The sequence below is a fragment of the Pagrus major genome, chromosome 20 (genome assembly GCF_040436345.1).
Source record: "Pagrus major chromosome 20, Pma_NU_1.0".
In the NCBI taxonomy this organism is placed as follows: Eukaryota; Metazoa; Chordata; class Actinopteri; order Spariformes; family Sparidae; genus Pagrus; species Pagrus major.
Window position 1 is genome coordinate 18,930,969 of NC_133234.1, and position 24,616 is coordinate 18,955,584.

Sequence of the window (24,616 nt, forward strand, 5' to 3'; positions counted from 1 at the left end):
AAGCAGTGGGGAGAAGTCAGTGAGCTCTCCCCGAATATGGCAATTTGTCTGAGCCATTGTCACAGAACTTGTTTTTTGAAGGGCTCAAGGTCTCAGAGCACTGGGGAAAGAACAGCCTTGGCTCTTGTTGAAAGTGGAGTTCATATCGGAGCAGCTTTTGTTTTACAAAAACAAATGGCTGGAAATGGGAAGTGAGCTGGTCTCGGAGATGATAAATGCAGAACCCGGCCGAGTGTGATGAATTACGCTGGTGCTCTAGCTCGTGTTTCCCCCTCTGTAAACAAAAAATGAAACGGGCCCTCCGTCATCAGATTGAAGAATCACAAATCTACAAGAGCTTATCTTTATTTACTTGACTGTAAGCCGCCTCTGCTGGGCCAGTGCCCCGTCATTGTTTCATTGTTAATTGACACTCATTAGACGCGGTGCATTCATGTCAGAGTCTACAGTGAGGTTAAATAAAATGATGAGGGGGGGGTGAGCAGGGAAAAAAAAAAATGGTTATTGGGCTTTCGTGTGCCAGCTGGATCGTTGAGGCCTCTGGAAGTGGGGCGTAAAAACAAAACGATTCTCCATCGCTGCCCCCGAGGTTTCAGTGTACCAAATAGATTCAGCAAGAACAAAAGGCCATTGCCAAGTGATTCATTGAGGTCTTTCTGGTTCACTTCACCATTAGCTGACACAAGCTTGAATGTTATTGGGCAATTAAAGGTAATGAAATTCTACGAAAGTATTATGAAACTGTGTCTGAGCTGGGTTGTACCACTCCTATTTTCTGATTGGGAAATAAATATTAATGTACACGGCAAAGTACTAGCAGCTGGTACCCAGTTTTTCCCAACAGCTTGCACATTGTTTGACTCAGTGTTTTGTCCATTATGTTACTGCCTGTTGGCCTTGTATGGAGCTATTAAACATGTATTTGACTACTCTCAGATGAATTCCCTTGGCTTTAAATAGGTTGTTTTTTTTCCAGTTCGTGAAAGTGCAGTAATTCTGAGGGATGTAGGCCGCAGTTTTTCTGCAGCTCCCCCTTGGCAGGTTCATCATTGCTAGACACACACACATGCCCCGGAGTGTGCTGGTTGATAACCACACCTCTCAGGCTGGCTCGAGGTCATCCACCCCTTTCACACAGGTTTACAAATTAGCAGAAGTTCACCTCTGTGGGCTGCCATGAGAGGTAAACAGCGATGTTCCTGCTGGAAGTGCAGCACATTGATTGCCCTCGCTGTGACCGCAGACTGCGAAGCAAGATTACCTTTCAAATAATAAAGATGACCTCATTTCAGGAGACATGTCTGGGCATGTATGACCTCACTGACACAGTGACGGTATCGACAGACTCAACACACTGTCAGATCCTTGACTGACTGACTGACTGGCTGACTGACTGGAGCTGTTGTCGTGGTGATTTTCCAGTTGTAAGGTTATTTGTCATCTTTGGACTTTTTTTTTCTGAATTGTGTACCGTGTTGTTTTCTCACTGCGTTACATGACCGCGGTTGACCTCACTGTTGACATGCATTAAGTGTACTTAGAATCAAGTAAACAAGGTTAGTCCTGAAGCGATTAACGGCTTATTGGCCTCAGTCAATCAAGAGAAATGTTCTAATCTATTATATTAAAGAATTAAAGCAACAATTTGAAGTATTTTATTACATAAAAATGTTAAATATTTGTAGTTTTTTGCTACTGAAAGCACAAAAAAGTCTCAATATTCCTGCCTCGATATATATCTATCTATATTTACATCTTTTGGTGTGTAAATGATTTGGACTTAACTAAACCTTTGGAGTAGGTCAAGTACATCGCCTCAGATGGCAGCCACGACACAGCTGCAATGGCTGCAATGTAATCCTGTAGGGGAACCAAGACCATCAAAGTTACATCTACCAAAATAGGTTGTTATTCTAATTATCTGACAACTTTAAGGAAACAGTTCCACTGGATATAGACCTTTTTGTAATAATAATAAGATCCTTACCGTAACCAGCTGTTACCTCATCTAGATTGTTAAAATCATCTACATATTCGGCCATGACTTTGGAAATAAACTCTCACTGGCAGTTCCTCTAGGTGAACTCCAAGCTCTCCAACTCCGACTCACGTTTCCACCGTCGTCTTCCAGCAACAACACACCTCTCGCGTGATTTCATGTTGTCACACAGGAAACAAGCACTTTTAGTGGACTTAACTGTGACAATTGGAGTTAAGTTGAGGCCTTTAATGTAGATTATCAGTATCTCAATGTTTATTGGGTGGATTTCAATGAAATTCTTCACAGACATTCGTGGTCCCCTGACACTGAATCCTAATGACATTGGTAATCCTTTGATTTTTTCCTCTTGTGCCACCAGGACGTTTGTGGTTTTGATTGAAATGCCTCACCGAACATTAGCCGTGGAATTTATTGTTGACATATTCATGTTCCCGTAAGGATTGTAATGACTCTGAGGACCCGTAAACTTTTGGTCTGCTTAAAAAATGGTCAATTTATCAAATACTTTGGTGTATGGCCAAACAGCGGCAAAGACTGATGACATTTCCATCAGCCTCTGCTGTGCAAGTATTAGCATGCTAATATTTTAAACTAAGGGTATGGACATGACGGCAAACATTATCCCTGCTAAACATGAGCCTGTTGCCACTGAGCATGGCTGCAGACTCAGGTCTCCATCAGACCTTTATTTACAGCCTTCCTCTGTCTCATGCAATTATGTTTTGGGTTTTAAACTGTTTTTCAGACTAAATAAGCAACTCCAAGACGACACCTTGGGCTTTGGAATCTTGAGTGGACACTCATCTGTATTTTTCTGACATTTTAAAGACTAAACAATCAATCACAGCCAACTAATCCAGGAAAAATGTTCTCACTCACAAACTTCTCATCATTTTACATTCTTGTCATTCGCATTAAGCCGCCTTGATTCACGGCACGCTTCAGCCAGATGCTTATCTTCTAAATACCGGCTTCTGCAGTCATACCAGAAAATGATTCTGACTGTCTGCGAGGGTTTCCCCACCCTTACCTCCATCCTCTCTTTATACAACTCCGATGTCATTAAGCTCATTTTCATCTGATGTTGGCTGACACCTCAGGGCCGCAAAGTCCTGCAGAATGTGTCACGTGTGAGGAGACAGACGCAGTCCATGAGGGGGGAGAATGTGGCCCTCTGTTAAATGTGTCTTTGTGGCCTCATTTGCACAAAGTTTGTGTTTGTTAATTTATATAATGTGTCATCGACAAGATTAGTGACTTCAATGGTTCTGTGGAACCTGAAACTAATCATATTTTTCTTAATCCTGTTCGTTGGAATGATTTTGAACTAAAATAAAGTCAGACATTTTTAGAAATGAGGTCCCCTGAGATCGTTCCACATCTTTGCACGGCGTACACACACTGCAGCAGTGTGTCTCTGAGCCCACATTCACATACGTTTTGTATGTCATCTGTTTGGGTTAGGCTCCTCTTACGCGCCACGTACACTGCTGCTCTTGTATCGCACCTGCATTTAGCCACCCTAACAACTGCCAGCTGTGTGCTACCTTGAACTTTCATCTCCACTCATTCGGCTCTTCCTGTTCGACAGGAAAACGGCGGGTCAGCTGACCAGACAACGCCGCACACCTGCAGCCCCAAATGCACCGTTATCCATGGAAACATGCACTTGTTTTGACAGCAGTCAGTTATTTGTCCCCTCCCTTCTGTGCGTGCAGCGCTGGCCCACGCGGAGGCCTCTTGCTCTTACTCGCCAAGCCACATGGTTTCCCCACATTTCATCACTCCCCTTCCCTTGTGGCCGGCCGTGCCAACAGCACTCGGTGGCGTGGGAGGGCTCTGGAACTTCAGAAGTTGTCGGGTCTGGAGCCTGAATTTCCTCCCTCTCCTGGCTGCCCCCGCGACCCAACCCCGTTCGCCCCTCAGAATCTTTGCAAGCAATCTGAGAAGTGTCTTGGTTAATACACAGAACGGTCTGTGCTCCGCTGACATGGTCACAGCCGTCACAGGCCCCTCCAGGGACGCGACCCCTGCTCGACTGCCCACCAAAGCCTCAGAGGCCTGGCTCCCCAGACACTGAGCATGACCCCGTGATGTCATACCAGAGCGTGTGCGTATGTATAATCCAGGCGAAAGGGTGCTCGTATGTCACCATGCAGTGTAAACGAACTGTCCGGGTCTGCAAAAGGTCTGAAGGCTTACAGCTGACCTCAATTTTAAAGCTGTCTGTCTCTGCTGGGGCTCTCTCCTGTGAAGGAGTCCAGTTACCTTTTGTAAAAGCCAAAGCTTTCCGTTTGAGTGCTCACTCCTCATATCCTTAACAATCCTCTCGCTGAAGGTACACCTCCTAGTTTAAAGTATTTAACGTGAAAAGGCTTGTATGACCTTCATACATCTCTTATATGTGGGTGCAGACTTTTACTGCTGCTCAGACATAACACCGGCTGAGCTTTAAAAAGTCAGTTGTACCTCACACACAGTTTGTGGTTTGGTCTTGCATGAATCCAACAAAGCATGTGGGTGAGATTCGACACAGCAACCACCTCCGAGCGTAACAGTGCAATGATTCAGCGCGTATGTCATTTAGCGCTCAAGGTGAAGTTTGCACTGCTGGGTTTTTATTAGAAAAAAGCTTCACACAACACTTGCTCGACTGGAAATGTTTTGTGGCCGGGTGCTACTGCTAAATTGTTTTTTCACCCCGACCACATTTGTGCTGCCAAGCGGGGGTAGACACCAGACCCACGAGCCAGCGCCAAGATTCAGTTTCATGTTTGAATTTGTTTATTAGGAGAGTTTCACTACTGAGAGAGAAAATTCTATTTGGTATGTTTTTGAGGGTGATTCTCTTCTTTTTTTTAGTGAAATGGAAAATCTCACACAAGCCTTTTTACGTCTACATTTTTAAATGAAATGATGGTACTTCCTAAAAAAACAATGATAGAAGTGCTACCACAATAAGGTGTCTGTATTGGTGGTGACGTTAAAGGAACAAAAAATTTAAATTGAATCATTATATACTCACCTCCATACCTATGGAAAATCGGGTGAAGTTTCACCGTCCACAAAACATTTTTGGAGCTTCACAGCAAAAAACATGTTGCAGCATTCTCATGAACAACTGAAGTAGATGGGGATGGCTTTAGTGGAAAAGCCATAAGATCCCAAATTGATCTGAAAAGACAATATTTACACCCTTTATTTAATCGAAAATCTTCACTGTAGCTACTAAGCTGAAAGCGTTAGCATGCACTCTGTAGACGGTGCACCAGCTTGACTACATGTTGTGGGTGTAAATAACATCTTTTCAAATCAGTTTTGGATTTTGGGGCTTTCAGATACTTGGACGACACTATATGGAGCTATATTGAGCCATTGTGTTTTGTTTTTTACATTTTAAAGAGGCAATATCTAAGAATTTTAGTTGAAGATGTTCAAAAATTAACTAAACAGAATGTGAATAAATAACACTTTTGACTTTATGATATCTATGTAATGCATCGGAGAGATATCTACTGAAGTTAGCATGCTAACAAGCTAGCCCTGGTCGGTCCTGGTCCAAAGTTCCTGTGCTAGCATTGTAAATACTAACTGACAACCCGAGGCACTAGCTGGAGGGATAACTGAGCTAACTGGCTAAGGCAGTGTTACTGTAGCAGTTAGTGATATGCTGCCCCCTATTTGTTTGGAGTATGACTTAAAAAGGTGGCCAATCCTTACATATTGCACCTTTTTAAAACAAGTCCACCACCTGCATCAGTTGTCTAGGAGAACGCTGCAGCACTGTTTTGCTGTGAAACCCCAGAAATGTTTTGTGGACTACAAAACTTCACCTGACTTTCCATCGGCATGAGGGTGAGTAGATAAAGACTGAGTTTTGAGATGATTTAATATAACTTTTTTAAGCGTTAACATCAGCAGACGTGTTAAGCACCATAAATACACCTGAAACATCTGACGCAACCTGCCACAAGTGCTGTGAGACATCTGTTGCCTAAGAACTGAAAGAGGTGTGATGGTGACTCACCATTAGAGCGGATAAGACCGTGCATGACCTCCAGCAGCAGTTTGAGAGTGACCACCACCCTGCTGTGTCAGTGCCGACGGGGGTTGTGGACGAGTGTGGTGCAGGACATGGGCACGGCACACCCCACCCCACCCCACCCCACCCCGTTGTACTCCTATCTTCTCTCAGTACACAGCCTCCTTTCACTTCTGTCACTCGGCTGATTAAAGGCCGGGGGGCCCTCAGAGTGTCAGTCTGCCACACAGCACGTTTACAAACGCTCTGTTTACCCATTTCTCGACTCATTACCCGAAAAGGTCTTAACTGGTGAAAAGCAGTGGCTTGCATGCACCAAGGGCGGCTCTGTGACAGTGTAAATATGACCTCACTGTGCAAGCATACAGATTCTCATGCAACAGCATAATAATCAAGTCCATTGCAAGAGTATGCATTGGCCCAGTAGGCGTGTTTAATCCCACAGTTATGCTTTGTGTGGTATTTGAGCCTGGAGTATAGCATGTCAAGCAATCTACAAATTACTCAGCCGCTCTTTAATGAGGCGACTTTCCTCTCTCAGCGGCACCTTACGCTTTCAAAGAATGACAAGCATCGTCTCGAGCCAGACGTGGTTTGTCATCGTACTGGATCAGTGAATCAAAAAAGTTTAACAGCAGGATAATTCTGGAGGTTTGCACAGGCACCAGAGTTAGGGAGGGGAAGCAGACAAACGGAGCAGCAGCAGCGGCAGCAGCAGCAGCAGCCCTGACACATGGCCCACATTCACAGCCGCCTCCCACGTCACTGTGCTCCTCAGAGAAAAAGCCCCTTTTGTTTCCTAGCGCGGGGAGGGAGGGAGGTCTCTGGGGTGAACCGCCGCTCTGCTCCACCACTCCACCCGCCATCAAAAAAAGGAAAAAAGAAACAGGGACCGGACTTCCCACCCCTACCCGGCGTCCTCCCTACTCACTCCCCGCTTCAGCACACAAACACAGGCTCATCAGTAGTAGCACTACTACGGTTGTGATTGTCCTTTCCTGCTACTTAATTGGGTCAGTCTGCATTGTTGCATTAAAGACGTCTCCAACAATGACCTCGCTGTTAACGCATGTGCTCTGCTAATAGCAGTAGAAGAATTCTTTCGGTCAGATTCTTAACTTCCGCGCTTCTCAAACTTTTTCACGTCACAGACCCCCATCTGATAAGATTTTGTCCCAGAGTCCCCCATCTGATAACACGTTTGCATTTATGTAGATGTTTTATAGTAAGTGTATGAAACCCATGACCAAAACAGTCACACATTACTGTCATCATTGCGTTAATTATTCAATAACTTAGTTATTATAGTGGAAATAGAGTGCTGGTGAGCCCCTGGGACCCCCTCAAGGATCCCACTGCTTTACTTAAATAAAAGTAGCGATGCTGCAGTTAAGTCCTGAATTAAAAATGTACTTAAATACAGTGATGAAATGTAACTAAGGGAATTTACCCAACCAATGTGCTTAAGTAAGTAAAACTCAAGTATTTATGCAGAATTCCCCCCGTCAATGTTGTATTTTTATGTAATAGATTAGATTATTATTATAGATGCATTAACATGTAATCATGTTTATCATAATAGATTTTTGAGTAAAACAATGCTTGCCTCTGAAATGGAGTTAAAGTAGCATAAAATTGAAGTAAAGTAGAAATACCTCGAAGTTAACTTCGTCACATTATATTGAACCACTAGGCAATACAGATGTACCCGTCACATCTGGATGTGATTTGGCAGCATCCAACATGCGCTTCACACTCTGTCCAGAGTCAGCATCCCAATTTTTTTTATGAGCAAAGACACTGAAAGAATGCGATAAGTAATGACACATTTAAAACTGTGTTTATTTGTATAGAAATATGCTCATGTTTTACATAACTTTGTAGTTACAAATCGTAAAAAGAAAGAATATTAACGCTATTAGCATCACAAAGTTTTCTCTCAAACAGACAGGAGCATAGATCTCAGAGAGAAGCCTGATGTTACTGTGTGAAATGTTAAGCTCTTCAATATACTTTACAGGCTGTGTGTGCGTGCAGCTTGTTGCTCAGTAAGAGTGAAAGGGGCTGCTAACAGTAGCTCTTGAAGTGGTCCTCGTCTTCTGTCCGTCATGTACCCATGTACGATTAAAGACAGACAGGTGAACGGACACTCGTTCTAGTGCAGAGAATTTATACAAACCTGCTGTGAATTCTCTCCAAATGTAGTACAACGAAGGTAATCAGGGTTACAGAGAAATGTTAAAGACCCCAGTCTCTGAGCCAACATTAATATATCATTTTTCTATTTATCAGTTTTATTATCTCCACCCGAATCCATCCTCCCCGACTTCCTTGTTCTCCTGAGACACAGTTGAGATACCGCACAGTGCGGAAGTAGCTTCTGACTACACAAAGTCTCCAAAAATGGGCTTTTAGCCCACAAAGCTCCTGCTCAATCTCTCCTTGAGGAAAAAAAACAAAAAAAAAACAAGTGCTGGAACGCTCATTTCATTAGCTTTTCCACTTGCTTTGTCCTTAAGACTATCAGTACTGTTTTCTGTACCACCTGGTGATAAACTTTCAGTCCCCTAAATTAGCTTCCCCTGAGAGCAAGACGGTCCAGCTCAGTTCCTCTCAATTTGCTCAATGTCGAGCTCGCCTCCAAGCTGATACACGTCCTTCCTCATGCTACACAGCCCCGCCCACAGAGGCTCATTGTCCTTCCCATTGGTTGTCACATCTCCACAGTCCGTGGAGTTCCAGTCCACCTCCTCGATGGTGGGGTCTGACGACACGTTCCTGGTGATCTCGCCCTCTTTGGTCCGAGGCTGAACGTCCTCAAAGCTGTGTTCGTTTGCAGATGAGTCGTCGGTGTCGCACTGAGCGGTGCTCCTGAGAGTAAGGAGGGCCTGGCTGGACTCGCAGCTGTCTTCGCCTGTGATTCCAGGGCAGCTAAAGCTGTGGAAATTCCGAAGTTTCTGTGGGAGGACAGAAAGGTCGTTTTTTAGAAGCATAAAATTGAGGAAACAAGTATTTACCTAAACAAATAAGTCAGATTTTTGGTCTGGTAGGAGTCCTTAGTCCCCATGGTGATGGCATATTTAGTAAGGAAACATAAAACATTTCTTCATCTTGGACTCTGACCCATGTCCTAACTAGGGCACAAACAAAACTAAAAGCATACAGCCATCTTGTGAAAACAATCCCTGTACTGTACTGGAGTGAGTCAGTGAGGTCAGAGCTGGACACTGGGCAACAACCACTATAATATAAAAAATAACAAGATTTGAAGGGTATAAATTTAGCCTGTATTACATACTGGAGCAACTGGCAGTTGGATCAGTGGGGCTATTCGATCTGAGGTCCAACTGAACACATGCAGCAAGTGGCCAGATACCCGCAAGGCAAACATCACTCATGTCAGCCTATTGACTCTGCTGGCCTTTCACTGGCACTGCACAATGAACACATACATCTGGGAAAGCCAGAAACTTCCTTAGGCGAGTCCACATGTGCCAGAGTTGCTGCAGGCAAGTCCTGCGACAGCTGTGCACGCTGGAGCGGGAGGCTTTATGACAGAGGCTTATCCAATCTGTACAGCTAATGTGGAGAAGGCAGGACAGCTGCCTCATGCCTGACCACTACGGTGTCAGGCCAGAAGGACGCAGGAGAATAGGGCCTGTGTGAAACCTCCTGTCACTTGTTTGCTTATGTAATACTTAACAAGCATGGGGCTGTTGGGGATGCAGCTCACAGCCAAGTGTATCAGCTGCACATTCATCTGAGTTTTTTTTTAATAATTCGAGGTCACCTTCTACCTGCTTATTTTGAATGAATGTCTGTACCAAATATCATGACAATCCATCCAACAGTTGTCAAAATACTTCACTCAAAACCAAAATCGTCAACCTCATGGTGGCACTGAATAGGTTCACCAAAGTCATTAGGGTCCATCATCTGGGAACCATGAATGTCTGAGCAAAAGTATCAACCCATCCAACAGTTGTTGAAATATTTCAGTCTGGACCAAAGCTTCCACGACTTAGAATCATAATTAATTATCAATTTGCCAACTTATCATTTCAGCTGTGTCATGATGCCAATAATATTGACATTCAAGATATAATATCAATCAAAGGCTTAGATCTGCAATTATAGAGGCCAAAGTGTGTAGAGCTCTGAATAAAGTAGAGAAGAAAGGGTGCAAAGTAGAGTTATGATCCACCTCTTCGGCCTGACAGCAGTGAGAAAGGTCTCAGCACCGGGCAGCAATAGCTCAAACGGGGCCCTGCTGTTTTTCTTGGCGCTGGTCAAGCGGGTACATTTGTCAGCACCGGGCCGGTGTCACATTGCTGCCTTCTGCATTAGCACGTCAGTCTCAACCTTCAGGCTTCTTTCCCAGACCATGGGACCGATATGATAAGGCAATGTGGTCTGGACTATAGCAAAACAGTGCCATCGACATTTACAAAACCAAGTATAGCTCTGACTTAGAACATGTGCAGAATGTTCTCACAGTTTCTGGCAAAGAAAAGTTACTGCTCCACATCCCAATGAGGGTCATGAATAAGTGCTGCCGGTGTCTATGTTTGTCTGCTCCTATCACCCCCCCCATCTGAATGAAATGGAGAAGAGAGCTGAAAGTCTCCTCATCCATACTGACCTTGACTCTCCGTCAATAAAAGCTGATCAATAGCTCATGAGGCCCGGTTGTGGCAGAGATCCACCCACTGAGCTGAATTTACAGAAATCAATATCTCTTTACCCAACACGCATCTCCCCTGTGCGACGATCTATAACCTCTGCCACAGCTGCTCTACTTCCTGACATTCACGGAGCCGCAGTGAGCCACGCAGAGGGTAGCAGTTTCTCCCTGAGTAAACTACACCGCTGTGGCAGCGTGTGGATGAGAGGACACTTTAGAGACACACTCAGCACTGTCACCAATCTTTGAATAGTAAGGTGACTTTGAATGCCGATAAGCTGATACATGTAAAGCACGATAAAACCCCTGAGTTGAGTGCCAAGGAGGTTTAGTGTATGATCATCAGAAGATCTTTTCCACTGTGATTTTCCTGCACACTTCAGACTTCTAGGTTGAAACAGTTTGTCTCTTTTCCAGCTCATTAAATTATTGTTTACTTTAGTCGAAAAAAGTAAAAAAAATCCTGTTACAAGTTCCCAGAGCCCAAGATGACCTCTTCAGTCAGCTTGTTTTGTTGATACAAAAGTCCAAAACCCGTAGATATTCAATTTTAAATCATGTAAAAGTTAAGAAGAGCAGAAAATCCTCACATTTGAGCAGCTGAAAGGTTTGGCATTATTGCCTCATGAATAACTTCAGACGACTAAAGGGGCACTATGTAGTTTTGGAGAAGAAATTCAAACTCAATATTACTTACAATATTAACGAGGTGATAATACAAACTCAGAAATATTTATCTTTTACTAACTGTAAAAGAACAAGCTGTTCTCAGAGGAAAATAAGGTCCCCAGAACACTGTTTGAAGCTAGGAAGGTGGCAGGGTCCGCCACATATAAACAAAGTAAAACGGTCAGGTAAGGTCAGCTTGTTTATTAAGTTTATTCAATCATGTAAACAAAGAGAGTTTGTTTATTTAGGCTTAAAAAAAGATCTTTCTGTTGAATATCTTTCTGTTTCTTCCCCAAAACTACATAGTGCACCTTTAAGTTTCAGTTAATTCTGTTTTCGATTGACTTGTGGGTCGTTCCATACCAACTTGCGTAGGTCCTCCCAGTTCATGTCAAGGATTTTCTTGAACAAAAATCTGGTAAATAATGTTTTATTGCCATTGGTTTGGAAAACATTTTTAAAACAGCTTTTTTTAAAAAAAAAAATATTATTATAAAATCATCCTTAGCGTGCTCTGGATGCTCAGGACAAATTTAATTCCCCTCCAGTGAAAAATGAGCAATTGGTGAGACTACAAACACATGGAAATTCACAAATATTATTAAATTTAGCCCCGAGGGCCAAACTTCAAAACTTTACAACAGGAATAATCAGATCTTGCAAGGTCTCATGAATTTAACAGAAGTTTTAACGTGGATTTCTTTTTTTTTGTTTTGAGGGGGGGGGGGGGGGGGGGTGTCCATGAAATGAACTGTGAAAGTTATGAATTCGTCGTGATCTGGCAAGGAATGACCCTTGTGCAACCAAACCCAGAGGTGGTGCTATGCCAAAATATCTGGAAATCATTTACTCCAGGGCTTGCCTCTAAACCAGAGTCACTTGAGAGAAATTTAAGATCGTTCAAAAATAAAATAAAAATGCTGCAATAAAACAGTTTCTTGTGGTTTCAATGGCTTCGTGCCTTCCACCTGAGCTGAAACCCAACATCGCAGCGGTGCCTTTCAATGGAGGAGAACAGAGAACACAATGCACAAACAGCAGGACAGATCCAATGCTAACAATCTCAGCACCCTGACGCTCCTCTGTGAAAATATTGTCAGTCGCGTCGCCCGAGGCTCTTTTCTCTATGTTGACCTCGTCACTGTTTGGAGCGTGTGTGGCGTCTGCTTGTCGTGTCACAGCAGCGCGGCTGTAAAGACAATGCTGAACTCTGGGTGACTTTCTCAGAGGGGCCAAGTCCAGCTCTGTGTTTATGATCCACTCAGCGTACGTGTGAAATTTTACTGTGTGTGTCTGTGTGCTCGTGGGGCAAAGAGAGAAACGCCTGCCAGGATGTGCAGCTGAAACAGACGGTCTGTTGACATCAGAAGTGGATCAGCTCAAGCCATTGGTTTCATAAGATCATTTATTCTATAAACACAAACTCATCTGACTTCTTAATTCCTGCTTTGATCAAATCAGCATTCTTTGCTCCAAACTCTCCATTTCTTCAAGTGCAAATACCCCCATGGACCTCGGCTCACGACAGGCCTGCATGAATGATCGCCCTCATTTAATGACAACGCCTGCAGAAACACTTTGAGGTGTGCTGAGGGAGAACAGACACAGTAGCGTGACCTAAGCTGGAAGTGTTTGTTTATCCAACATGGAAGCAGAAAATTGCCACAACAGCAGAGTATGAATAGCCAATGTTAGTGAGACTGATGGACCTAGCAGAGCTTCCAGCTGGCATGACCATTTCCTGTGGGTCTTGTCTCTCTGGAGACTGGACTGTGATCTTTTGGAGCTGTGGCGAGTTCAAACCAATAAATAAATGCCACATAAAATGCCAGTGGAAATTGCTTCTAATAAATCATGGCATGTTCAGGTGCAACATTAAAGAGACTGTTTAACAGACTGTATATTAGGCCTCAAGTGATGATAGACAGGACAGGTACCCCTTTGATTAAATATGACACAAAGCATTTGGTTTCTGTTTGATGTGTAATTACCAACCTGGGTCATCTTGGCCAGGTCCAAAGAAGGCCTCTGTTTGTGAGAGTCGGCTGGTCTTCTGCGCTTCACACCAATCTTCTTGTCGTTGAGGACGCACGGCTGTGAGCGACTGCGGGCAAGACCCCCCTGTCCACCACGGCGCTCCAGCTCTGGAGTGGAGTCAGGGGAGCTGGGTGGTGAGGGTCCACGAGGCTCAGGGAGGCAGATCTGTTCGTGAGAGAGGTAGAGGGGCTGCGTCGAGGGCTCGGAGGACAGGGGCATGGAGGAGGAGGGCGTCAGGCCGGTGAACGCAGAGGGGTAGGGGAGACGCTGAGTGAAGCAGGGCAGCTCCAGGGTGTTGGAGCGGGCGGGCAGGCTGAAGCTGGAGCTGCGCTGCATGGCCGGGAAGCCGAGCAGCGCGTTCCCAACGCCACCGCGCTGGACGCTGCCCCCGCTGTGGCACCTCCTCTTCTCCACAGTCGTCCACACACGGGAGCCCTGAGGGCGCCAGGTAGAGCGGCAACCGCCGAGCTCATCAGAGCAAGACAGGGACCGGCACTGCCGCTTGCTGGGGGGTGCAGTGGAGTGCGAGGACGCAGCCTCAGTCAGACTGAGGTCTTGCAACAAGCTTGTGATTGTGCTCGAAGTGGAGCCAACATCCCAGTCCCAGTTGGCAGAACTTTTATGCACCTCAGGCAGGACATCCCACAGGCTCTCCAGGCTGGTCCCAACTGGCCTCTGCCCTATGGCACAGCTGTGACCCACCTCACACCACCGGTTTGTCTCTGCAAAAAAACACCACATTCATTTGAATTAAATAACATCAAAAAAGTAAGATGAGACCGATAAGATTGTCACATAAAATGTAGAAAATGATTTATGGGCTCATTTGCACACAAAGCCCGTTAATGCTGTCTGAAAATGTTAAAATAAATAAAGTACAGCTTATTTAGTGTGAGTATGTTTACCTAGAAACACTTTTTTTGCAAATGACAAAAGGTTAAAAAAGGTGAATTGTATTATTGAATAAATAACTTTATGAGAAACATGTGGGATCTTTTAAAGATATTTCTCTGAGGCAACGTTCAGTGTCGCTGTGCTAAGTTTGTGTGTGTCAACTTGATCACTGATTGGTCAGAAATTCAGACCTGGTGTACAAACTCTTTTAGAAGAACCAAACACAATATGAGAACAACTTTGTGCAAGGAAAAAAAAACAAGCAACTTTTTTGTGCAGAGGTATATAATCAGAAGAGGTTATGCTGGACAACATCCATGACACTGCCTCAGTCTCGGTCAGCACATTGGTCCCAGCATGTGTACTTTGTATTGACACTACTCACTGCTTTGTGTAATTGGCACTAAAAATAAATCCTGTCCTCCAGGCACTGCTTTAGTGTCACAGTCTGTAAGCACAGCTGATTGTGAAAGGGAACCAGGCTCACTGTCCAACTGACTCGATATCAAACCTCTCTGCTCGGGCAAGGGTTGATAAAATGTCAATAACCCATCATAAAACAGTCTGATCTTGCTCTTTTGTTGTGAGTTCTGTATCAGACCAGCTCCCTATCTAACACTGCTGATTGACTGCCCCAGCACCATGGCTACCATGCCTGGAAAGCACCTGTTATTGCCACAACACAAACTCTCTTGAATAGCTGAATGGGTCAGCCAACTGAACTGGTCAGTCAACTCTGAGTCAGACACCGAACGTCGAAGCCACTGCCCACTCCTGGTATGCAAAAGGTCTATTCTTCTCCACTGGATATAAAATCCCCAAATTACCATCTACAGTACATGGGCAGGACCAAGAACAAAGGGCAGTGTTAACAACACCTACTGGTGCTGTTGAGTCCTCTGCCAGGACTTTGCCAGTCTTACAAACTCAAAGCCAAGTTACTGCAGGGACAGAGCGCTATTTAATCTTACAATACAAAGACTGTAGAAAGTATTACTCATACAGCTGGGTAAACTTAGAATATGGGCCTTTGTAGTCATAACCACATTTTCAGCTAGGGAACAACATGTCCTCAGCTTGAAAGCATGCAAGAGCGCAATGCGATCCCTGCAAATGATAAGCCGCTAACACGTAGTAAATAACGTACACTCATCTGGGCAGAAAACACCTGTCAGATATGTTTCACATAATGCTGTGTGACAGGCGACCAGATGCAGCAGAGGATGGCCCGCTGCTGATAATTCAATCAGCAGCAGTATTGTAGAAGTGTTACAATACGATAAGCCTCTCGGAACCACTGCTGTCACCAAACACCCGAGATTTTCTGGCGTCTACAAGCCACAGATTCACTTGTTTTTTCCAGTAAGTGATGGGAAGTAAGGCACTTGTTGACATGTTGCTATGCTGTATGATTTTTGCTGCCTTCAAATAGTGCATATGATACATCCTCTCTTGCAGTATTCACGAAAAACCCTTATAAGTAGAAATATTCTTACACTTTTCATAGGTGATACTTACAGCTCCACATATCAGTCACTCTACGTGCACGTAGAGTGACTGATATGTGGAGCTGTAAGTGAAAAATGACCTTCCATGGAAGGTCATTTTTTGGGTTGAGAGGAAGTTATTTTATTGTAATTTTAGTCGTATAGAGTTATTTTTTTTAGTTTTATGATATCTCTGAGGAGAATCTTGATATTCCCGAGGGCCCCACCGGCTGCACACTTAATCGAAATATCATCAAAATTGCAGTATGACATCATCATGACTTCAATAGTTGTTTCAGTGAAAATGAAAAATCTGATGCATTTCCTGCATTATGTTACCCGCTCACTAGCTTGCTAGATTGTTAGCCTCGGAGGCTATAGCAGCAGTGTTCAACGACTTGACCACTTGAATGCCAAGCCTATCCTGGACACAACTTCCCCTGTCGTAACCACAAGCTCACGAGTTCCATTTGCAGGCACATTTTTACCAAGTCAGCAACTTCTTTCATATCTCTGGTGCTGTTAGGCCACTGTAGACAATTCTATAATTTCTAATTACCTCGTTTTGTTCATGTTTTATTTACAGTTTTGGCAAAATTTCCACAAAATATACTATCGCTAAATTACTACTTGTGTTATTTGCTACTGACATACAGTGCTGGGTGCATATATTTATGAGACTTACCCATGAGTCCACAAGAGAAAAGTGTAGTCCCCTGGCTCATGGTCTGTGCCTGGAACTGCAGAAATGCAAGAGAGATTCACTGTCAGCTCGCCAGAAGCCAGAAAGTCACATAAATAGGTTTGAATGGAATGCACAGGAGGTTCTACCAATCACAAGTCAATAATTCTACAAATACAATTAAAAACCAAGTGGAAAAAGTCTAATTTTGTGTGACTATAACTGGCCCAAAGAGCATATGTCGTAGCACATTTTCTGCTGCTTAAGTGTGACCCGTACACAGATGGAGATTCCACTATAAATGCCTCTGATTGATGCTCAGTCTCTGTGCAAGATGACTTCACTTCACGTGGCTGAGAGGGCAAACTCAGTCCACATTGGTGGGGGATTTTCCTCAGTCTGTGCTGGCACAGAGAAGGTTTCTACTGCATGGATGCTGATTAGAAAATGAGTCAGAGTTGCTCTGCCTAGTGGAACTAAAATACTCCATTGTCATTTTGAGTGAAGTAAATAGAACACGGGGGATTCAACACTAGATGACAAACACCCTGCTGATAAGACTTGGCAGCTATTTTGACGCAATTACGAGTAATTGTAACATAAACATCTGTTATTCCCATCTTCATCACTTCCTGAAATTCAGTAAGGCAACACTTCCAACAAATTTGACTCAGGGAAGTTAAAAGTCAAATTTCAGCTCTGGTTAATGTTGACAAAATAGGAAAATATAAAGTAGAGCCATAAAACTGATGTGGAGTGATGAGTGGCTGGCAACAATTTCCTGATTTAGAGCAGAACCTGGCATCTTCCACCTTGACAAGTGCAGTTGAGGCCTGTTGGCAAAAGTAGAAAATAACCTCTCACCGGGCCCAAATCTGTCCTTTTGGATGTTACATCGTCGGCGCCCTTCTTTTCCAGTGTTTTCTTGAATATGATCACCATGGCAATGCACATCCTTGTCCCAGGGCGTTCCAGTGAGGGCAAGAAAAGCTGGCGGCCATCTTGACGGGCATGGTGTGAGCGGGTCGGTTTCTCATAAGCTTAAGACAGCGGCCCTCGACTCCTTCAGGAATGTGCTTCACTACTTGGCCGAATCCTGAGCGGACACACAAAGATGAGCACAGGATTAGAATTCAGCACATTTCTGACATTCTGTCGACCATATAAGCAGAGAACAATCTGGCTGGATTGGGGAGTACAGATCCCCTGGGTGGAGGCTCCGATCGCACAGTCAATGGAGAGCAAACCCAATGCTCTCTTAAGGTAACACTCAACTGAAAGTTTATCTTGAGTGAGGAGTTCAACATGGATTTACAGCAGCTGCATTGGATTCAATTTGAAACACAGTCATGGCAAAAAATAGTCATTAAGTATCAAATTTCCATATAAACTTTTCAAACCACTTCTGCAGCATAATCCATTTCTCTGGCTTTGACCCAAAGATGGGTACTGTTCTGGCGCTCCATTGGCTATAGCAGGTACTGCAGCTTAGCCTTTTAAAATTTAAAAGCCCATTGCCTACATGAATCATTGCGGTTGTAGTTTTATTTTTTTAGCAGTGTACAGCTGCAGGCAGGCAGCCCCTGAGAAGGAGTGATCTGACACATACTTGGGCAAGACAGATGTGACTGGCACCACACTGATGAAATGAATAAAATAAAATGAATTTCTTGTAATGAATAATGATTTACACACTGTTGCGTACAACTCAGTCATTGTGTTTCTTTTTCCTCATGACAGACTTCAAGGACAACAATAATCTTAGAGTTGAGTTTTGAATTTTAGTGTTCTACTGTATTAGAGGCCATGACCACGCCCACACCTGTTTCCCCTGTCCTGAATTTCACCCATTCTCATCTGGTTACCTAGTCGTGTTAGCTATGTGAGAGTAGAGTTTGTGAAATGTCTGTGCTATTGTAACTACAGTGAATCCAAGCTGTCTGCAGCTACCCTCCTCCATTAAGGAGCAAGTTATAAACACCCTTTATATAGACACCCTTCAAGCCTACAGGCATTAAGAATTTGACACTCAAAAGAGAAAAACATTTTTGGTGGAGGACTCCATTGAACCCTCAAGCTCATCTCACATACTAAAACATTCAAAAGAGCCCTCGACTGTTTGGAAGTTACTATAATTCTCCACTCCGGCACTCTTGCAAACCTGTTCAACATACACAAAAGTGAAATATGGAGAGTGGAAATTCAAGAGAGGTTGGTGGTTTGACAAGCCCATTAAGTTCTCAAGTGAGCAAGCAAACATAACCAGCACTCGCTTTGATTCGCGAGGCGTCGCCTGTGTCGCCATAGTGTGGTCTGTAACAAGTTAAAATTGCATTTTTACTTCCATGCGAGCCCTCCGAAATTAGACTTCTATACCTTGCTTTCTTCTGTTCATGTGGAGGATTATCAGTCATCTGAGAAAGTAAGTGAGTTTCCTCAAAGTGCTCCACTCTGGAGCACACAGAGAGGAACAGAGCAAAGTCAAAGTTGTGTAATTGAATACTCAGGGGCTGGCTGGGAATAGCTGACCTTGCGGTTATCAAAACAACCCTCTTCGCATTAGTGCTGCACCACGGTTACAGTAAAACAGCTGATTGGCCACAGATGTAAATCTATACAATCATCGCAGAGGATTCTTACTACCACCAGCTCAGTTCCAATTGAGGCTACGTCAGGTAGGGGACCGAAACAAAGCGCAGTGGACACAAGACAGTCGTAGGATGCCTTCAAGGTCAGGAGTGTTTGAATGACAGAACAACTGCAGGCACAAAAAAAGGGGGGAAAGGGAGAGAGAGACAGCGTACGTGAAACAAAAGAGTGCTCTGTGCAGAAGATGAGACACCGTGGGAAACAAAAGAGGCGACATCAGAGGTTGCGGGTGGTGGTGTGGTGTGTGTGTATATGTATATGTGTGTGTTTGCAGGGGGGGGGGGGCAGCATCACAAGACCGTGACAATGACATACTCGAGGTGGTGTTTGCATTCAGCATATGATTTCCATTACTGACATTTATCACATCAGGAAAACAACTTAAACACATGGATGTTTTTTTAGCAGCAGAGTTCTACAAGGAGATCAACGTGGTTCAAGGACGCCAGCTTTAAAGTCGTGGCCTCTGTGAATAGAAACCGATCAAAGCTGTGGTGCTGCGCTAGGTCAGGCCAGCTTATACATTGCGTGACCATTAACCACACAGATCTGCGCCTCGCAGCAGAGATAACTAGAGAAGTGCTGGGATGGAGGAAACAGTTGTTTATATGTTTCCCTTAATGGCTCGGTGATGGATGGAGCTGGCATTGACACAGAAAGAAAAAAACCTCGCCCAAAGAAATTGGCAAAGTCGAGAAAAGCTCTTTAACATGATGTTTACCCAAACAAAAAGGATACTAGATGATGTTTTCCTTCCCTGGAAAAATGGAAAAACTAACTGTGGCCTGACACTCTGGACTCTAAACTGTAACTGACATCCATTACCTCCAGTTGCAGAGAATTTATCACCTTTCTCATGCTCAGGCATTACGCTTTCATCCCATAAATCTTAGCCGAGTGCTTTAAATGGGCGAGGTTTATAACATAATTATAAACATTCCTCGGCTCCATGACATAAGTTGAACACACAATTATAAAAGCCTAACCTAGCCCCAAGGCCTTTGAAATGCATTCAAACTTGTGACAGTTTGTGAACAGAAAACATTTTGAGACGCGCTGGCAAAGGGCAGTCCGCTTCTTCTTGCACAGAGAAAGCTGTAAAGCAAATGAAGGAGCCACTGCATGCACTGCCATGTTTAAAGATGCAGACAGAGATATAATCTGTCAAATGAGGCACCTAGAGTGCCACTCCCCATCTGACGTCATAATATCCCCATAACCTCCAGCATGATGCTGCCATTATCTGGAATCAGTGGGAGCCTCTACGCTTCTGCAGCCCGATAGCTCTTTATCTGCGTTGGGGCAGCAACCACTGTGACAACTGAGAAGTCTAATCTCCGAGAAGGGGAAGAACATTGCAGAACGCTTCGCTCAGACGTGGCTTTCCATCACATGCAAACAGGCGTCTGACTGACTGCAACAAAGTCTGCAGTGACAGCAGCCGTCCTGAGATACAACAATGACGCCGCCTTGGACGAGGTGATGGCACTCCACACTTCCTTTGTGGTCACCACAAAGCCTTTCAACCATCGCTGCTTTGGGGTGTCAGAAAGCTATCGCACGGCCTGAAAGAGCGATATGTAGGACAAGAGGGAAACCACAGGGACGATTGGGTCAACTATAAAAGTGGAGGCCTGCTTTAGAGCCATCAGATACTTTCTATATGAGATCTACTATACTGCGGTCAAGTCCAGAAAGACTACAGGCTGTCAGCTTTGCAGTTACAATAGACATCTAAACTGCGGTCACCCATGAAAGCTCTGTTTCCCCAATTAGAGCAGCTTTTGCATACATTGCTCAGACAGTAATCCTGCTGGTTAGGCCAACATTACATAAGGATTTGGCAGCTTTGTGTCTGACTGACAATTAGAGCTAATACTAATCCATTTTATAGCACTTGGACAGCTGGTGGAAAACAACACTGTTTGATATCATCGTTGCACTTTGTGCAGGTTACCGAGCAACGCATTTGTGAACTGTATCTGTTTTGTATCTATTTTTAGGCTTATCACACATGCTTAAAATGTTTTATCAAAGCTCTCGAGCATCTGTGTAAAGTAAACTGATGAAAAGCATAAACATGAGGTTGAAGTTTCAGACATCCTCCGTTGAACTTAATGCATGCATGGCAGTCCGATCTGCATCCTGCTCGCAACAATCCCAGGACTGTGGCCGTCTCTGTAATTCGAGCATCTGCTGAGCACCTGAGATGGCCTGACTTGAAACCTAACTGAGGGGATTTGTGCTGCTCTTCAACACCATACTACTTGTGAAAGGAATGCTGGGTAAAAGTTTTGCTGGAGAAAAAAAGCATGTTCCTAAAAAGCTTGATTCCCCTGAGCTATTGGCTCTGTGTGGCCTACTTCTTTAAGTTGCGTGGATCGTACAGGATCAATATTTGGACTCAGTTTCTCATCATAATGGTGGGTGTGTTGACAGAGCATGTCATAAAAAGGCAGACAAACAAGCAGTGCTCAAGAAGACCGAGTAATTGAATGACAAATTGGCAAACCACTTCTGCTTTTTCTGCCGCACTGTGAAAATTCAAGGTTTTTTGAAACCCGAATCTTTCTTTGTTGGTGTCCTCATTAATTAGGCACCACAAAGGGCAGGTGCCACCAAGTTTTGCCACGGCTGACTGACTGAAAAGAAATTTATGAAACTCATTGTAGGGTGCGGGCTAGCCCACAGCTGTCCGCATGTTCATAGAAATTAGGCTATGTCAAACAGGAGGCACACTCTACATGTAAAGCAGTGAATGAATAGTCAGAAATAAGCATAGCTGGGAGGCTTCAATAGTAGTTATCAGGCTCAGTTGAAGGCCTGGGGTACAGCCAAGGTCTCACAAGCATGCAGCTGCCCACTTACCATAAACACAAAGGCTCAGCATGGCTATGCATGGCAGCCAAGGAGGCCTACGTTTTAAAGCAGGCCTGCTGTTTAATTATCTCATACATAATCACTTGCACTGTATACATTTGTCCAGGACAAGAGCTTTGTTGAGCTCTGTAATCGAGGCTTTCAACACACCTGTCCAAGTTGGAGAGAAATGCCGTCCACTTGAATGCTAAATCTAACAATGTCTCTTAATTACAAAAGCTTGGAGACCCAACATCCATCTACATCCACAGCAGTATAACATTGCATGTTAATAGACCCAAATGAGAATAAGTCACATCCAGTGGATGCAGCCCTATTAACTTTCAATTGAAATTAAGAGAGGAGGGGAAGGAGCACTCTTGAGTTTTCAAGCAGGAATTTATCCATCCCCCACACTGCATATATACATGAAACAGCATGGGAAAGCTAGGGAGCTAACTTTTTCCCTGATGAGTGTTTGAACAATGTCATAACAGTGGCATTATGATTGCACAGGATCTGAGAGAGCCTTCGGATTTTTGTCTAAATCTTTCCAGTGATATGGAAAGGAAAGAGGACTCATCTGCGAGATCCGATTGGCAGCTTCTTTTGTACTCGAGCTAAAAACTGTTCAACAGTTTTTCAGATGAGCTTGCCAGCCCTCCAGGTGGATGCCTCTCAGTTTCAGAGGAAAAGGCCCTGAAAACTGAGCTTGTCCAAGTAACCAGCACAAACAGTCCCTTAAACCCCTTTTCCAAAATCCCTCATGAAAGGGAAATGAGTTTGGCAAAGAAACTGGTGTGACGGGAGCTCACAGAATGTTACACGCAGGCTACAGAGCAAACAGGATTTTGAACTCAACAGAAAGGCCACGAGCAACTGATGATAAAATATGAAATGCTCAGGAAATAAATGATACATCCAAACTTTGACAGTAAGTCTTCCATTTTCTCTTTTTAACTCCTAATTAATGCATTTTCAAGCCCATTTAGCAGTCATAATCATGGCCGTGGGACACTGAGGAGTTCAGTTTAACAAGCTCTTGTGTTTATTATCCCAGTGTGCACTTAAATTGCAGAATCTGTTGGATTGTGTGTCAACCTACTCTGCCTTCATACCTGAGGGGAGGGTTGGCTAGACAAAGATAAGATGACTACATTCCACTGTAACAGCACAAACTGAAACATACAAGAAGGAGGAACCCAAATGATATGGATGTCAAGTAACGTGGTGTCATCAGGCAAAGACACGTACCCAAAAAATGCTTTAAAAGGTCTTGGACATTTGCCACCTAACAACACTGACCTATCTCCCCATGTGTGCCATCCAGGCATGAGTGAAAAGTCTGTCTGAGATCACTTCAAAGCTAGCCAAATCACATAAAATCCTTTTGATCCAAGGAATGTAGCATCTCTTTGCAAACTTCATGGACAACTTGGTCACTCTGTAAGCTCATGTAATTGAGTTTTTTCACTTATTAGATGTCAAACAAGTCGAGCATACTTTCTGGGCTTACAGTGAGAAGATGAGTGGATGACACTGACATGAAAACTGGGGATCATTTAAAGACTCTGCATATGTATGGACATGTCTACTCTGACTGACACTGTTTGACTAGCCTTCCCTACAACATTTCCTCACGTTGTGTAACCTATTGAATGTGGCAATACTGACTTAATAAAAGGACAGCTGACAGAAATAAGTCATGGCTGCATTTATGTAAGTAACACACCAGACAAGACAGAGAGCTAAGGCAGTATACATGAGGAAAAGTTGCTAAGCTAACTTTTCAAGTTTAGTTCCCACAATGAAAATCCTATTCTGCTACATGTCACTTCTAACAAAACTTGTCACCATTAACACACTTCCAAAACACAAGCTAGCATCACACTTCACACTTTGTCAACTGAGTTAGCTGAGTTAGCTAGCGCATAAAGTTCACACTTGAGCAGAAAACAAACACTCACAAGCATCACGGTGAGTGCCTGGGACTCTCCAACAAACAGCCGGGCAGCTGGGTTAGTTTCGCTGGACCATGTTGAGTTTTGTGTTTGGACGGGAACAAGGCGTCAGGCAATGAAGCAGAGCGGGCAGGTCACCTCACGTCCTGCTCCGGGCAGCTCCTGCAAACTACAACATCACCCCAGTGAGAGCACTACTGGCCAAGATCGCACGCTAAACGAGCCTGTGACAACATACGCGAGCCGTACCACTTTTGACAGGGGAGAGGGGTGTCCGATAACTCATTCGCACTGCTAAAACTTCCGCTTTGACGTTAACTCATCGCGATGTTTGACTCATCCAAGCTTGATTTATTAAATTCAGATGAAAAGAAACGACGGTGGAAGGTGAACGTGGATCTTTGTGAGACTTTTCTTGACTTTACCACCCCCGCTCGTGCAACCAGAGGTCTGCCCCATCCGTGCAGTAATGAAAAGTAATCACAGTTTTGAGCTGTTCATATAGACAAGGCACTTTCACAACATACAGTGGTGTAACATAAGAAGTTACCAGCTCTGTGTGACTTAAAGAGCCACACTGAGCGAGAAAGAGAGAGATATGTGTGTCTCACAAAAGTAATTCCAGTATAAGATGGGTTAGTCCCATATAA

At 44.0% G+C, this 24,616-nt stretch overlaps 1 protein-coding gene across 1 annotated transcript; it reads right to left on the reverse strand.

Annotated features, from left to right (window-relative positions):
- Positions 1–7,865: 7,865 nt before the first annotated feature.
- fam53b (family with sequence similarity 53 member B) lies at positions 7,866–24,172 on the reverse strand. The gene is made up of 5 exons (XM_073489586.1): positions 23,973–24,172; positions 17,362–17,593; positions 16,501–16,555; positions 13,393–14,156; positions 7,866–9,001 (listed from the first exon to the last, which is right to left on the reverse strand). The coding sequence occupies exons 2-5, from the start codon at positions 17,449–17,451 to the stop codon at positions 8,648–8,650; spliced, it is 1,263 nt and encodes a 420-aa protein (XP_073345687.1). The 5' UTR covers positions 17,452–17,593; positions 23,973–24,172; the 3' UTR covers positions 7,866–8,647.
- Between the last annotated feature and the right edge of the window lie 444 nt (positions 24,173–24,616).